The following is a 16523-nucleotide window of genomic DNA, read 5'->3' on the forward strand; positions in this document are numbered from 1 at the left end:
CTGGGATCCTCTAGGAGCCGCCAGAAGCCGCAGAATCACAGAGCAGAAAGAGGCTCTAGAAAGCATTAAGTCTTAGTGTATGGGATCTGCCCTCACTCTCTGCATTTTCTGAAATGAAAGAGGAGAGAGCTGGCCAAGTGGAGCAGCTCTCCCAGTCTTGCTGGGGGTAGATCTGGCCTTCCTGCTTATGAGAGAAAGGGATGCAAGGAAATACCAATATCCAAATATTCTCTTTGGACCCTTAAACTTGTTTTCACTTACTGCATTGTTTAAAAGTGTCTGAAAGAAATTATTTTGTATAATTTCTGAAGTATGATAATGTTCACACTGAATCATATTTATTTTAGAAATGACAATCCTATATATTCTAATTGGAATTAGGTATAAATAAATAGCCCTAATCTGTCTCATACTCAGACAGCCAAGTTTGAAATTTGTCTAATAATTAGAGAAAAAAATAAAATGGTAAACCATGCACAGTGATATTTTATTTTGACATAGCTGCTCAATTTTCTTGGAGATATAAATGTGTTTAATCCATCTACATTCTCCCACATACATTCTGGCAAAATCGCTGCATTGTGACAGCAGAAATGCATTAATTACTTAAATGTTGCTTAACACTATAGCACTAAAGTACTTTATACAACGTGAAAGGACAGAAGGGGTTTTAACATATTGTCAATTCATGGGTGAGATTAGTAGGCTGAAAGTAGCAGAAGGCAAATGTGGCTGAGGGTTAAGTGCTGTGTCTCAGAACACCTGTGTTTATTGCTTAATACTGTTAGTCATTTCTGGAACTATATTCCATGGTGAGGATTTTTCTTTGGGGGGGGGCGGTGTTGATCATTTTTGTTTTAACATTTCTGAATCTAGAAAATGAGATTTTGTTGTGGGTTACCACACATTCAGCATAAAACATTTATGTTAATAGAGGATTAGGAGTAGAAACTGATAGAAAACTGGTTTGATGTGCTTTTACTTAAAAAAAAAAAAAAAAAGTACAAAACCAGAGAAGAATACAGCTGTCAGCTATTAATACAACACAGCACAGTGAGAGTAAAACCCTCTTCTGGGGCAGCCCCAGATCTCCTCTGAGACAGCCCCAAGATAATCCAGACTGTCAGAGCACAGCCAGGCTGAATCATGCTATTCACTGGGTTCCCAGCACCACGCTCCAGTTCTGACCCTCTCCCTCTCTCTCGGGATGGATTGCTGCACCATCCATCCTCCTTAACTTATCTAGTACAGCCTTCTCTCATCCAATCCCCACAGGCTTTGCAGTTTCTCTTACAACACCAATCTGATAAAGCCAGCTCCTCACTCAAAAAGGCTTATGTGGTTCCCAATGCCTTTACAATAAATGGAAACTCACTGCCATGGTTAAGTCCTTTCACAATCAGGCCCCACCCTGCCTCCCAGTCTTTTATGCATCTCTTCATCCCTGCCATTCTCACTGGAGCCATGGAATACCACCGCAGTGCTCCATTAACATTCTTACCTCCACTTCTCTCTTTGCAATGTTCCTTCTTCCCAGAATGCCCTATGATCCCTTTTCTGGCTTCTCAAAACCCTGTCTATTCTGCCTGTTTCTCTTCAAATGTTATTCATCCTGAGAAGTTGCCCCTGGTACCTCTCTCCTGACCCAATCTCCAACACAGGCAACAGGTTTGTTCCTCACCCACACCCTCATAACACCCTGTTTCTATTACCTGCCAAGTCCTACCCTGCCTGGCCATGCCCTCACTTGTGTAGGAGCGCCCTCCTCCAATAGATGGTGAGGTCCTTGCCTGCAGAGCTGGCATCTGAATGATTTCCAATGTTCTGGTTCCCAAAACTATTCCTTGAACCTACCAAGTACTGAATTAATACTTGTAGACTCAAAGACTTCATTTAATTCCATTGAAAGAGACAATCGGTGGCTCCATTCTACCTAGGCAGCAGCGCTCCATGGATAACAATATGGATGACTTTAACCAATATATTATGCTACATCTGTTTGGCTCTTTGTAATTCCCCAAGTGCAACGACAGTACATAAGACAGAAAAAAAAACCCACTGAAATGTCAGAGCCCCTAAGGCAGAGCTTTGGGGATGCTGGAAGCCGCTTGGGGATGTCTTCTGTTGTCTTTCAGTAGCAACAGTAACAGTAGGCTTTGGTAAGGCAGACAAAAGCTAAAACATCTCTAATTTTCTCATTCCTAAAGCTCCTCTTGCTTGGCAGTAGCTCTGGATGTGTGGGAAGGCCTTTGGGACATCTTTCTCCACGGCTGCCAGGTAGCTGCTTTTGCCGTGGATGATGTGGCTCTTCCTGTCAAACTCCCTCCACCCAGTCTGACTCCTTACACAAGGATGAATTGACGTTACATGTAAAAACAGTGGCAGTTATATGTGAGACCGAGGTGGTTTAATAAGTGAGCACATTCAGCCCACTCCCTTTGGGGGAAAAAAACCAATAAAGGTATTGACAAGGGAAATTGATGTTATCTTTGTAGACATTCATAAAGCATCGCTAAAACAATCCCCACAATAACATTTGCCTTTTCATTCTCTGACTTGAGTTCCCTCTTCTGACCAGGACTACTTAATATGCTCTCCGGTCTCCGCAACTGAATGCAATAACAACAGTGTATTCAGAAGAGTAAACCAGGGAGACAGAGGAGATAAAATCTTTCCTCTGTTGTGCACAGCCTTTTGAGCTTAAGCATTCAGCTGAACTGCTTAACCAATGAGAATCTGGTTCCATGCAGCTAGGGGGAGCCCAAACACAGTTGAATGTGCCCTGCTGAGCGAATGCATTTAAATTTTCTGTCCCTCAGCTTTCAGAGTGTCTTTTGAAAATATCCCCTTTAATTGGCCCAGGGTAGAGGCTAGGCGTCTGTGATTGAAGGAAGGAAAAATAGATGCAGAAGAATCCCCCAGACACATTCTAGAGGTTTATATGATTTGTGTTTCTGAGATAAGACCCTGTTTCCTGCAGTTGTACATAGCCACGGCAAGAGTATCTAGAAAGATCATTTCATGGCTAGAAAAATTAGAAAACTTAAGATGGGGATACGTTGCAACTGGCTTGTTTTCTCTACATAACCCACTTCTGAGTTTAATTCAATGGCTTCTGTTGTAGCATTTTTACTTCTTTTCAATATGGGGTTGTAATTACTCTTATACTAAAAAAGAGTGTGTGTGTGTCTGTGTGTATTTGGATTTCAAATACAATATTTAGATAAGAAACAGATTATAACATGTAAATGAATAACAATAACCCTAAAACAAGCAGGCTAGAAACACTTCCTAAATTACCAACAGGCAGATTGTATATTGGTTGTTCGAAAGTCTATCCACCCTGTTAGAAATACTAAATAATTTGTTCAGTTTCCCCAAACAAATAATAAAAGTTTCCTTAATGCACAATGTGCTTGATCATAACATGAGAAGCACGAGACTGTAGTAGAGTCACTTTATCAACTGTGTGAACTTAAGCAACCTGTTAACTTGACTGACCACAGATCCTTATTTTAAAATGGGGGTTATCATACCTACTTCCTTGTGTTATTTTGAAGGTTAAATGTGCTTCGCACATTGCTTGGCACACATAAATGTCTGATATTCCTAACCCTTATTCAGAATCTGACATAGTGCTTGGGGTAACATAAGTACTCAAAAAACATTTGCTGAAAAAAATGAGTGAATAAATGAAAGGAATTTTACATTCAATAATATCTCCATGAGATATATACAGGATCACATTTTCCTGACTGCTTCTCTCCTCCTCTGTTATTTTGAAACTTGGGTGGGTGATTCCTCTCTCTTTCTTACTCCTTGATAGGAATGAGGACATCCCGAGATCTACTTTATTTAGACAGCTCCAAGCCTCAGCAGGATGAGGACTGTGGGTAGAAATGAGAGAGGTAAGTATCACCATTGTTGGGAAGGGGGATATCAATGGTTAAGGCTCAGGGTAGAATAAAAAATATAAATACTAGTTTTGATTCCCCCAAATTATAGAGGAAGGAAAGAGGCTTAGATTAGGGATATAGGGATAGCAACATTGAAAGGGAAGAAATACCAGCATGATGGAGTCTAGGAGGCTGTAGGGGGGAAAAGTACATATCAAATAAGAAAAATGGCAGGAGTTCTGGGAAAGGACTGATGACGTGGGTGAGGGAAGGAAGAATATGCTGAAATATGTCAATGCAGCAAACTAAGGTAATAAAAAGGATCAGAGAAAGAAACTGGCCTGGACTAGGAACTGTTCAATTTCACAAGCAGGATGACGTCTATTCAGCCAGAAGAAGAGAAAAAAACACCAGGTCAGGGACAAAGGTGGAGAGCCCCTGTACCACAAGCAATTGCAGAGCAACGGAAGCCAGAATCCCACTTGGAGGGTGGCACTGTCAACAAAAATTAGTGACACAGGCAGCTCAACCAGTAAACTGGGGTAAAATCTTTTCAACTAAAAGGTCCTTCCCAGACCAACCCAACTCACTACCTCTCTTAGTCCCTGAAGATCAGTTCCAGTATTTCTGGCCTGGTTTTCAAAGCTAGAAGGGTTCTTTACACTGTTGTTGCTATACTCAGAGAAGTGTCTAAGGACAGGTTTAGTTTCACTTTAGGGGATCGTATTCTCCCTCAATCCTGTGTGTAATGCTTCCCTGGAATCTATTTTTCCCTTTGTCTTCTCCCAGAGATAGATTTTCTCCTGAAATAGGAACTAGATTTCAGCAAGAAGCCTGTTTCCAGCCTTGGTGTTTCCCAGTGTCAGCCTGTGTTAAAAGGCAGGAAGGCCCTGTGGCTGGAACCACCTATTGCAGAGACAAAGGACTCTCCTAAATAGGGATGCGTGCTCAGTGAAGATTTTCCACTTAGTAAGAGTTTACATTTCTCAGCATCTTAATTGTAAGTCTAATAATTTAACAGAATGTATAGAAAAATGCTACCAGCACTTCTGTACTTAAAATTATAGAATAAAATTGGACATTATTTGTTTAACACAAAGGAAAACTTTTCTAAATCTAGTTCATGTGCATTTGTAAATCAGTAGAGTATGGTTTATTTTGAGGTTGTGGAATTTGATGTTTTCCTAAAGGTAGTATACGCACTGGCACCTGGAACAGTACCTGTATAACAGAGATAATGGATGTTCATAGTTTATATACAGTGTGTAGCTCAAGTTGCCATCTTGAAACAAAATAGCAGCAAATAAATTTTACAAACACTTTCATTGTTGTGACTTTTATAAAGCTGAGACAAAATTACTGAGATATGTGATTTCTCTGAGGGCGGTTACTAGCTCCAGAATAGCATGCTTAAATAAGGTGTCCTTAGTATTCTGAACTTTTTTCCAAGATAGAGAAATATTCAGTTCACTGAACACCTCACCGTGTTTCAGTTTTTCTATTTACAAAATGAAAATTGCTATTCAAACTCACGAAAATGCTGAGAGAACTAATGAAATGCCAAGGACAGGGGGAAAAAAAAACATGCTTACTTGACTACATGTGTGTGATTATATATTCAGTAATACATAATTAAATGTATATTTTTATCTATATAATTAACTCATTATTTTTTCTTTGACTTATCAGAGATGTAAAATGAGTTTATACATTGAAATGGGACTAGCTAACCTAGATTTTATTTAATTTAATTAATTTATTTATTTATTTTGGTGGGGACAGGGTCTCACGCTAGGTTTTAGTTCAACAGCTCACTAGTTGTGTGACATTGGCCAAACTACTAACCATTTCTGAATCTTAATCTCCATGAGGCTCTGATATTAAAATTTATATAAAAACACTGTGTAAACAGCAAAGTATGTTATGAATGTATGTTTTGCTGGACCTGAATGGATGCAGGAGTATAAATTCATACAGTTGAAAGACATTAAGCCACAGGGGAATTTCTTTGTAGCAGACAGGTGCCTAAACTTAGATTCCAAAGATTAGAACACAGAGGTATTAAAAGTAAATAGCATAGGGCCTTATGTAGTAAATAAGAACACGAATTATATGTGTTAGAAAAATGTTAAGTATTTCCTCCTTCTACCCAAAGAACAAGCCAGGGCTTTTAAATACAAAGAGAAAAAAATAGAGTAGAAAGAAAAGGCTACCAACACGGCTTGATATGAAGCATATTCTTATACAGATACATTTCCTGGAGACATTCAGGATTATGTTAACAAAACTGGAGGAGGCAGCAGAGATGATATGGACTGGAGATACCAGTGTTTGCTTTTCATTTCCTTCCTTTAATAGAGTTGCTGGACTCTGACTCTGCCATGCACCCACTACCTTCTTCTAATATGCTACCATCTCTTTATTTTCTCTACTTATTCCCTTTGACATCTCCCATCCCTTTGGCTCTAGCTCTTCCTACTACCATTGTAAAGTATAAACATGTATATCTGATATATTCACATGGGAAGGTAAGTATATTACTTCTCTGGTAATATACCCATTTGACTCATGTGTAGCTGCTCCAAGAATCCTAATAATCCTAAGAGACTCAAAGAAGTTAAGAGCTTTGTTCAAGGTGACACAGCCGGTGATAGAGCCAGGGTTGAAATTCAAACCTGGACGGCTTCAGTGACTATATATTCCTTTCCAAAAACTGAAAGAAAGCATTTCGGGGGCATGAGGTTTGAAGTTTGGCAGGAAGCTGTGAAGAAGACAACCAAGGAAATGTTACTTGGCAGCAACTCCTTTCTTCACCTTAATTGTTTTTCTGGGATGCAAGCTCAGACAAGTACAAGGATAATGGCAGCCTAACAAAAGACCTCATTAGGCTGATGAACATGATTATTGAGAAAAGGATGAAAGCTATTCTATGGAAGGAAAAGTCTTTATCAGAAGTTTGCTTTGGAGTAGACCAAATCTGATCTGCAACTGGAATCATGGTGGATGGAATGAGTTCCATCCCTCATCCTCTAAAGCTGCAGCAGGCATACCACTTGTCAATCTAGTGACACTGAGCTCAGGGCTAGATTTGTATACATTGGCTTGCTGTGTTCAGGAAAACTTTTTTCTGTTCTTCAGTGTGTTCTTCCAACATATTCATAAGGAAATACAATCCATGCCTGGGTCACTTATAGAGGATGCTATTGCAGTCACCTCCTGCCTTTTTATTAACACATATCCTACCTGCAAGACATCGCCCGCCCTTCCTTCCTTCCTTCATTCCTTCCTTCCTGCCTGCCTGCCTGCCTGCCGGCCGGCCTTCCCCACTTCCCTCCCTTCTCTCCCTTCCTTCCCCCCTCCCTCTTTCCTCGCTTCCTTTCTTTCCTGCTTTCTCCCTTCCTTCCCCCCTCCCTCTTTCCTTGCTTCCTTTCTTTCCTGCTTTCTCCCTTCCTTTACCCCCTCCCTCTTTCCTTGCTTCCTTCCTTTCCTGCTTCCTCCCTTCCTTCTTTGCTTCATTTCTTTCTTTCTCCTTATTTCTTCCTTTACTTCCTTCCTTCCCTTCTCAAATATATATTGAGCCTCTTCTATATGCACTGTGGTAGGCACTGGTGAAGAGGTTCTGCTTAACTGTGGTTCCCATGGGCCTTTTTTTCTCCAGTGTTCTTCTTTATTATTCTTTTACACATGATTTTAAAATGAATCCTTCCAATCAAATGCTAGATTCGGTTTCTCTTTCCTCATTGTCTTTGAAAAGGATCATCCATCTACTCTTTTAAATAATAGTTTTTCCTACATGTCAAACAAGAATGTGTATGCAATAAAAGTTTTGTCCTTAACTTGGACATGGATCATTAAGGAATTTAAAGATGTACTTCATTTATTTTATCATCTCCCTAAAACTGTAAGTAAAATTTTGTTCCTGGGTGTGTAGATACTTTTTTGTTTTCTGGAAATAGATCCATAGTTTACATCAGATTTGCAAAGGGGTCTATAATCTAAAAATAGTTAAGAGCCTCTGAGCTGTTTGAATGTAATGGTGATAAAATTTATAAAGTTTGTTCTTTGTATAGGCTTAACATTAGGGCTCTTGCTCATATATTATCTGATATCCTGATTATCACAATTGTGATGAACACAAATGAAGACTATTATCACTGAGTATATCTTGATGGTCCATTTTTAAAGTTTGGCCTGTCTCAACATGATATAAAAAGAATTTGAATTACTCAGAAAAAGGGACTGGTGTAAGATTTAATTTACAATGTATATCTTACTTCAAATTAACATGGTGTAAATCCTATTCAATGAAAGTCTTTCGATGCATTCACAAAGCATTAAAGCACATCTTCATGGGACTGCTTGGTGAAAAAAAATGTGCTTCAAAGGAACAAAAATTAGCAATTATTTTAGCCAGCTTTGCTTGCTACAGCCCCATATACGTGATTAATAAGGGAATGGATTTGTGGACATTGGTTTATTATTTAGAGCTGATAAGACTTTACATAGTAGTAGTGATACCCTTGGGGGTAATGTACCCAAATTATCCCTCTTTCTACATTTACAAAAGAGGCAGAACATTCATCATCTATTCTTGCCTTGTCAATTTAGTGGGGGGCATAAGAAGCAACCAGTGCTTACAATCTTAGAGAATTAGCCAGCCTCAACCTAGGAAGAAACTCAGGAGTCAAATTGTCTCCTGGAGGCTGAGATGCACTTGAGCCAAGCTCCTTGTCCTTTTATCAGAGGGAGATCAGACCCACTCAGCCCAAAAAAGCAGAACTGGGAATTAAAAGCTCTGTGCCCTTGAATTCTGTAAATAAAAATTGAACCCCTCGTCACATCATTTTTACATCTGAAGTGAAATTTTCGTGGAAATACAAGGTTAATGATCCCAGAAACTAGATTTCAGTGTGAAATAGGCATTGGCACAGCCTTGTTACATTAGTGGCATATTGAGAAAAGAAACTGAGAACAGCTTGTAGAGGAAAATAAAAAACACTGCATACTAGTCAATTCATTCATTAATTCACTAAACAAAAATTTATGTGGCCCACTCCAAGATATGTATTCAAATGAACTGAAAACCTATGTTCACACCAAAACCTTTACTCTGATGTATAGAGCAGCTTTATTCATAACTGCCCCAAACTGAATATGTCCGAGGCATGTGAGCCAGAGTAACTCCATCTTAAATAGGAGCTGGGTAAAATGAGGCTGAAACCTACTGGGTTGCATTCCCAGACGGTTAAGGCATTCTAAGTCACAAGATGAGACAGGAGGTCAGCACAACATACAGGTCATAAAGACCTTGCTGATAAAACAGGTTGCAGTGAAGAAGAAGGCCAAAACCAAAGGGCCACGAGAGTGACCTCTGGTCGTCCTTACTGCTACACTCCCACCAGCACCATGACAGTTTACAAATGCCATGGCAAAGTCAGGAAGTTACCTTTATGGTCTAAAAATGAGAGGCATGAATAATCTACCCCTTGTTTAGCACATCATCAAGAAATAACCATAAAAATGGACAACCAGGCCAGGTGCAGTGGCTCAATGCCTGTAATCACAGCACTTCGGGAGGCCGAGGCATGTGGATCACCTGAGACCAGGAGTTTGAGACCATTCTGGCCAACATGATGAAACCCCATCTCTACTAAAAATACAAAAAGTTAGCCAGGTGTGGTGGCATGCACCTGCAATGTCAGCTACTTGGGAAGCTGAGACAGGAGAATCGCCTGAACCCAGAGGCAGAGGTTGCAGTGAACCAAGATTGCGCCACCGCACTCCAGCCTGGGCAACAAGAGCAAAACTCAGTCTCAAAAAAAAAACAAAAAAAAACAAAACGAAAACAAAAACAAACAAACAAACAAAAAACACAACCAGCAGCCCTCTCAGCTGCCCTGTCTATGGAGTGACCATTCTTTTATTTCTTTACTTTCTTGATAAACTTGCTTTCACTTTGCACTGCGGACTTGCCCTGAATTCTTTCTTGCACGAGATCCAAGAACCCTCTCTTAGGGTCTGGATCAGGACCCCTTTCCTGTAACATATTTCTGGCGACCATGAAGGGATTCTAGTCCAGAAACCCTGACCCAACAGCTACCTTTGGGTAAGTGTTGGGGTCCTGTAACACCTTTCTGGTGACCACAGAAGTAACTGTACTGCAGAAACCCCCAAATCAAAGGCTAACTTTGGGTAAGTGGTGGGGTCCGGTAATATCTTTCTCACCCCATGGCTGCTCTGAAAAGCCATCTTTGCCTTGTTCCTCGTTCGCCTCCTTGCTCGCAGCAGCCGCCCCCGCCGCGCGCCTCCTCAGCCGCCGCGGACTCCCGCAGCTTTATCGCCAGAGTCCCTGAACTCTCGCTGTCTTTTTAATCCCCTGCATCGGATCACCGGCATGCCCCACCCTGTCAGACGCAGCTGTAGACAGGAGCTCCGAAATCGCCACCAAGGACTTAAAGGAGAAGAAGGAAGTTGTGGAAGAGGCAGAAAATGGAAAAGACGCCCCTGCTAACGGGAATGCTAATGAGGAAAATGGGGAGCAGGAGGCTGACAATGAGGTAGATGAAAAAGTGGAAGAAGGTGGGGAGGAAGAGGAGAAGGAAGAAGAAGGTGATGGTGAGGAAGAGGATGGAGATGAAGATGAGGAAGCTGAGTCAGCTACGGGCAAGCAGGCAGCTGAAGATGATGAGGATGACGATGTCAATACCAGGAAGCAGAAGACCGACGAGGATGACTCGACAGCCAAAAAGGAAAAGTTAAATTAATAAAAAAGGCCGCCATGACCTATTCACCCTCCACTTCCCGTCTCAGAATCTAAACGTGGTCACCTTCGAGTAGAGAGGCTCGCCCGCCCATCGTGGGCAGTGCCACCCACAGATGACATGCGCTCTCCACCACCCGACCCAAACCATGAGAATTTGCAACAGGGGAGGAAAAAAGAATCAAAACTTCCAAGGCCCTGCTTTTTTTCTTAAAAGTACTTTAAAAAGGAAATTTGTGTGTATTTTTTATTTACATTTTATATTTTTGTACATATTGTTAGGGTCAGCCATTTTTAATGATCTCGGATGACCAAACCAGCCTTCAGAGTGTTCTCTGTCCTACTTCTGACTTTACTTGTGGTGTGACCATGTTCATTATAATCTCAAAGGAGAAAAAAAAAAAACCTTGTTAAAAAAGCAAAAACGACAACAGAAAAACAATCTTATTCTGAGCATTCCAGTAACTTTTTTGTGTATGTACTTAGCTGTACTATAAGTAGTTGGTTTGTATGAGATGGTTAAAAAGGCCAAAGATAAAAGGTTTCTTTTTTTTCCTTTTTTGTCTATGAAGTTGCTGTTTATTTATTTATTTATTTTTGGCCTGTTTGATGCACGTGTGAAACAATGTTGTCCAACAATAAACAGGAATTTTGTTTTGCTGAGTTGTTCTAAAAGCAAACAAACAAAAAAAACAAAACATCTTTCTCATGAAGCACAAAAGGGACAATACTGAGGAGACCCACCCCCCAACCCAAAAGAAATAGACTGCAGCACTGATTGAACAACTTTGGGTAAGTGGTGGGGTACCAGGGTAAAGAATGAGATTAGGTTAAAGGCCTAACTTAGGGGAGTTAGAGTCTCTCCTAAGACAAAGTGGGTTAGAGGCACCTCTTAATAAAAGGCAAGAACACTTGACCCACCTCGGGTTAGAGGCCCGACTTAGGAAGGTTAGAGTCCCTTGTAAAGATTTAGGGGGTTAGAGGCCTCTCTGGGTAAAGTCTCTCTTGACTAAGAACAGGTTACTGCTAATTAATCTGCCTTGCACTCTTTGCTGATGGCTGCGGGTGACAGGGTTAGGCATGTACAGGATCGTGGGACATGGGGAACTTTTTCCTTCATAAAATGGAAAATGAGAGCTAACGAGACTGCTGAAAAAGATCCCTTTGCTACCGAGAAGCAGCCACCTGAACTTTTCAGTGTTGCTGCAATGAGTGGGTCTTTTCTCTGGCTTCCCTATACCATTCACCTTCCCCACCCTGCCACAGGCAATACTTTCCTTCTCTCCTTTCCCTTTTCTTATCTTCTCTGTTACTCAGGGTGACCATCTTGCCTAGAGACCACATGTTGAAACTCCTAGTCGGAGATTAAAGATGACAGGGCCCATGTGAGGGTAAATTTAAGCCTTGCCAGTTTGACATTGGGTGCTAAGCAGAGTGACTAATGTGTATGTTTTATCACATGTATTTTGCTCTAGCCAGAACAAAAAAAAAAAATACTTTTCCATTATGATACGGCTTGACCCCCAGGGTCATGGTGCCGCAAGCTGGATCACTAGGGCCAGTCAGGGAAAGGGAACCCAGAATCCTGGCATGCAGGCAAAAGGGTAAGAATTTCTTACCAGTTAGATTTCTGTCTTCTCTCTGTGTGCAAATGGTTGAATGAATGGAAAAAATAAATATATATATAGATAGATAGATAGATAGATAGATAGATATCTGTTTATCTCCTTTGTAAAGTTTTGTTTAATGGGAAAAAGAATTCTAAGGCTAGCCATAAGCTGCTGTATTTTGTGCTATGAATTTGTTTCTCTGTAGAATAAAACATGGACTTAGAACACTTGTAAGCCCACTTTTCAAGATGACCCAGCAAGCTGATTAGTAACAAACTTGGCTGCAGGTCCCTGAAACAAACAAAAAACTGGATAAAGTCTCCATGTTGTTTTATGTCCTTGGGAGCTTGACCTTTTAACCACGTGGCAGTACTTTCTCTTAGTCTCTGCCATCCAGGGAACAGGAATTTTAGTCTTCATGTCATAGTTAGCTCTAAAAATCATATTAAATAGTTAAAAGGCTTTGCAAGCTCAAAATTAACTACTCTAGAGTTCTTCTGGGAAAGAAAATGGGGACTGCCCCATCCTGTAGCTCAGTAGCTAAGATTTTTGCACTTTCACAGTGGCTGTCTGGGTTCAATTCCCCACCTAGGAAGTAAGTCGTTTCTGGTTTAATATCTGTGTGACCTTGTCTATTCTCCTCTCCATGGACTGCCTTAAATTTTCCTTTCTGTAAGCACCTAGGAGGTTACCTTTGGTAATGTTCAGAAGCTAGAAATATTGGCCACTTGGCATGGCTAAAGTTGGGTAATAAGAGATCTAAAAGGATTTCTTTTTTAAAGAGCACTATGGTTAAAAGTCAGCTTAATTAAAAGTGGATAAACAAGCTATACATATATCTAAAAGGCTTTTATGCTTTTCTCTTCTTGGAACTTGTTTTTCTGGAAAAAAGTTTTTTCTTCTCAGTTGACTGAATGATTTTTCTCCATTTTTTTTTGTCTTGCCACTCTTAATACACACATGAGAGTCCCTAAGATAACTTCTGGTAGCCTGGGACTCCTTGGGAAAAACAGAGGAGGCACCACAGACCCAGTTTTAGGGAAAAAACAAAACAACAACAACAAAAAACCTTTTTTTCCCCTCATGAAATCCCAGGAATTAAAAGCAAATAGATCCCTCTCAAAATCAAAGGCTCTGTTCTGCTTTGCATCCTTTGCATCGCGTTATCTGATGGCTTTGAGTTTGGGGGGTATCAGAAATTACTTCACATTATGAGAGTGCTTTGGTTTGTAATACCTAGGTAGGAAATGTACTTTAAGTGATAGCTAATAGTAGTTATGGAGGGATACCTGACTCTTTGACTCTTTGCACTCTTGGATCAGAGAAGCATGTTCTTGGCCACCTGGAAGATAAGGAATCATCCCCAGCCCCCAATGAAAGATAAGACTCCCATGAGGGATGGGCTGACTACTAAATCGGCTGATTGGCTTTGGCTTGCCTTGCACTGAAATGCAAAGTAAAAGCACTGCACTGTCTTCTCCCGTAGTGTTTCCCTCCTTTTGGGGATCCAGGAGCCAGTATAAAATGGCGCTCTTAATTTTGGGGATCTTTGCCTTCAGCTGCTTATTTGCTGCTTATTTTGCCCTAGAAACACATGCTTTTCTGGCCCTATTCTTGCAAGGGCTCCACCCTGAAGCCAGTAATGCAATTAAGACACTGGCAAGTAAAAAATTGTACAAGTGCTGAATTTTCTGTCTGTCTGTGTACTTATATGTTGTTGTATGTTTATATATAAAAGAGCTCTAATTGTCTTAGAAAAATAAGTGCTTAAATCAAATATTTTGCCAGAAAAATAGAAAATGTAATGCCTTTTTGTTCACGTGACTTTAGTAATCTTTTGGAAATAAAGACAGTTTTAAAGATTGTTGGTAAAATAAAATGTCTTGAAAATGTAGACATTAGGTCTAAATTAAGGTCAGATATCAGATTTGTGGAATGCTTTAAGGTCAAACTGTTTTCTCTGACTATAAAAAATTGTTCAATTTACCTACCTTTAAGCCATTAGATTCTAGATAAGGCCTGGGCACATGTGAAATTAGCCATGTCCCCTACCTATACAAAGAAAAATATAAAGAAAGAGATTTTATATAAGAAAGGATCTTGCATGGTAAATTCTTGTCCTAAAGTAAAATGACTGGTTGTTTAAAAGGAGGGATGTTTAAGGCAAGTCAGGAAGTCCAAGAATATCTCAGATGGTCTGTGTAAGTCATAAAAGGATTTGTGAAAGGGAATTTATGCAAGAAATGTTGTACAATTCAAAAGTTGTTAGGCCTCCCAAATGCTTTATAAAATGCCACTATGACTCTTGCTGTGCAACTTGCCTGCTTAAGTAAGGCAAGGCCAGGGGACATGTGGAGTTAGCCATGCCCCTTAGCTATGCTGTAGAGTCAGCTCTAATCTGCCCTTCTGCCTGGTGTGTCCTAGGTGAGACTCCACAACTAGTACACAATTAAAATTACTTACTAACCAGGGTTTTCGCCATAAGTAAAAGTCACTAAAAGTTAACATGTAATATGTAATTGAGACTACTGAAGAAACAATTTTACATGTAAGGTGTGTAAGAAAAGTAAAATATGTTTTTGGTAAAAGATTATAAGAAGACATGGGAATGTGGATTTTTTTGCCTAAAGGGTTAAAGAGTTATTTTAAATTAGATGGAATAAAGTTGAAGGTTTGAACTGTTGTGGAAGGTTTATAAAAATTAATTGTAAGAGATTCTGTGTGTGAACATATTGGCTAAAGTTAGAGGGGTACTATTCAGTTTTTCCATAAATTAAACATTGGAATAATAGCACAGCAGGTTTTTCTTAGAGCACTGATCTGCTTTTTCACAAAAAAAAAATGTAAAGGGTTATAAAAGGTTTATAAGAATCTTACCTTAAGGTTAAACATTGGAATGGGTAAATATGTCTATAATGTTTTATTAAAAATTGGGTTTGACATCAATAATGCACTAATGCAACAGTGACATTTGGCTTATTTGGTATGAAAATCATACAGGAAGCATTATCAAATATGAAATGTTATTTGGTTTTCTTTAGGCTGTATTTGTATAAATATGTTATTAGTATGTGTTCTAAAATAATGAGAAAGTCCTATAATTCTAATGACTTAGTGTAGGTTTTTAATAATTATAATTGTTTCATAAAATCATTCTATGCCACAAAGTTAACCACATTTCTTTGTCAATCATGTTTTTGACTGTGGCTGTCCTAAGATGTTTTGCCATCCACAGACAATTGTTGTCTTGTTTTAATCCTCTTAAAAAGGTGGTTCATAATCAACTATAGAACTCTAACAGGTGTTCTTAAATGCAGGTTTCTAATAACTTTGGAAATTGTAACATTAGAACAGAAGAAACAACTTTCAGAACTCTCATGAAGAGCTGGAATGTTCATGAATATCAAATAGATAGGAATTAACTGAATTAACTGAACCAATAGAAAACGGAAGTAATCTTTTTAGCTTTGCTTAAAATGCTGCTGATCCTTTGTTTTGTTTTTCAGAGGCAAGGAAACTTTTCTTTTGAGCTATTTACAGCTTGTAGCAATTAAGTATACTCCTGTGAACAAAATTTGGAGCATATTTGTTTCTCTCTACCTGATTTCTCCAGAATTTGGAAACTAGTTGTGAGTTTTCTTAACTTATGGCAATATAGTTATTTGCATAAGTTCAATAAGAATCTGTTTTATTTTGTAATGGACACAATTAGAGAAATTGGTTATTTTGACAAGGCTCTGACTGGAATGGTGTGTTTTCCTTTAAGGAATTAAACTTGACTTATAAAGCCAATAAAAGCCCCTTGGGGAACTGGCCTCATACCTTGCCTACACAGTCCCTGTACAGGGTTTCTGATCTGTGGTGAGTAAAGAATGTCATTTTCTGACAGGTCCAGAATCCCCAAGTTATCTTGGGACCTGAAGAGGAAAAAATTTACCCAACTCATAGATATTTGAGGGTTAAACACCCATGTCTGGGCTCGGCTTTAAAAAAAGTCTTATCTGAAATTCCTTCTATGGAACAGAGTTCCATCAAAGCCAATTTAAAAAGAGCTTATGTGGAAAATAATTATTCTTGCTGCACTTTATACAAATTATCAGGCCAAGTATAATAAAGCAAATTGGTCTTACTATGATTTGTCTTTAGTAAAAATGGGAAAGTGGAGAGATAAATATTATATTTCAAGAACCATGGTACACTTATTAAATTCTAGTCTCATTAGTTGTTTTTACATTTGTTTCTGCAATTTAGGCTAAC

At 39.4% G+C, this 16523-nt stretch overlaps 1 protein-coding gene and 1 non-coding gene across 2 annotated transcripts; both read left to right on the forward strand.

The window, feature by feature from the left end:
• Positions 1-10267: 10267 nt before the first annotated feature.
• LOC112208602 (prothymosin alpha-like) lies at positions 10268-11242 on the forward strand (the record flags this gene model as incomplete). Its single annotated transcript, XM_024355271.3, has 1 exon — positions 10268-11242. A coding segment is annotated over one exon (393 nt), but the record flags the coding sequence as incomplete, so codon positions are not given.
• Positions 11099-11182, forward strand: MIR1244-7 (microRNA mir-1244-7). The gene has a single exon (NR_035596.1). It is a non-coding gene; the product is annotated as a microRNA mir-1244-7 (primary transcript).
• Positions 11243-16523: the final 5281 nt, after the last annotated feature.

This window comes from Pan troglodytes, chromosome 2, assembly GCF_028858775.2.
Source record: "Pan troglodytes isolate AG18354 chromosome 2, NHGRI_mPanTro3-v2.0_pri, whole genome shotgun sequence".
Lineage (NCBI taxonomy): Eukaryota > Metazoa > Chordata > Mammalia > Primates > Hominidae > Pan > Pan troglodytes.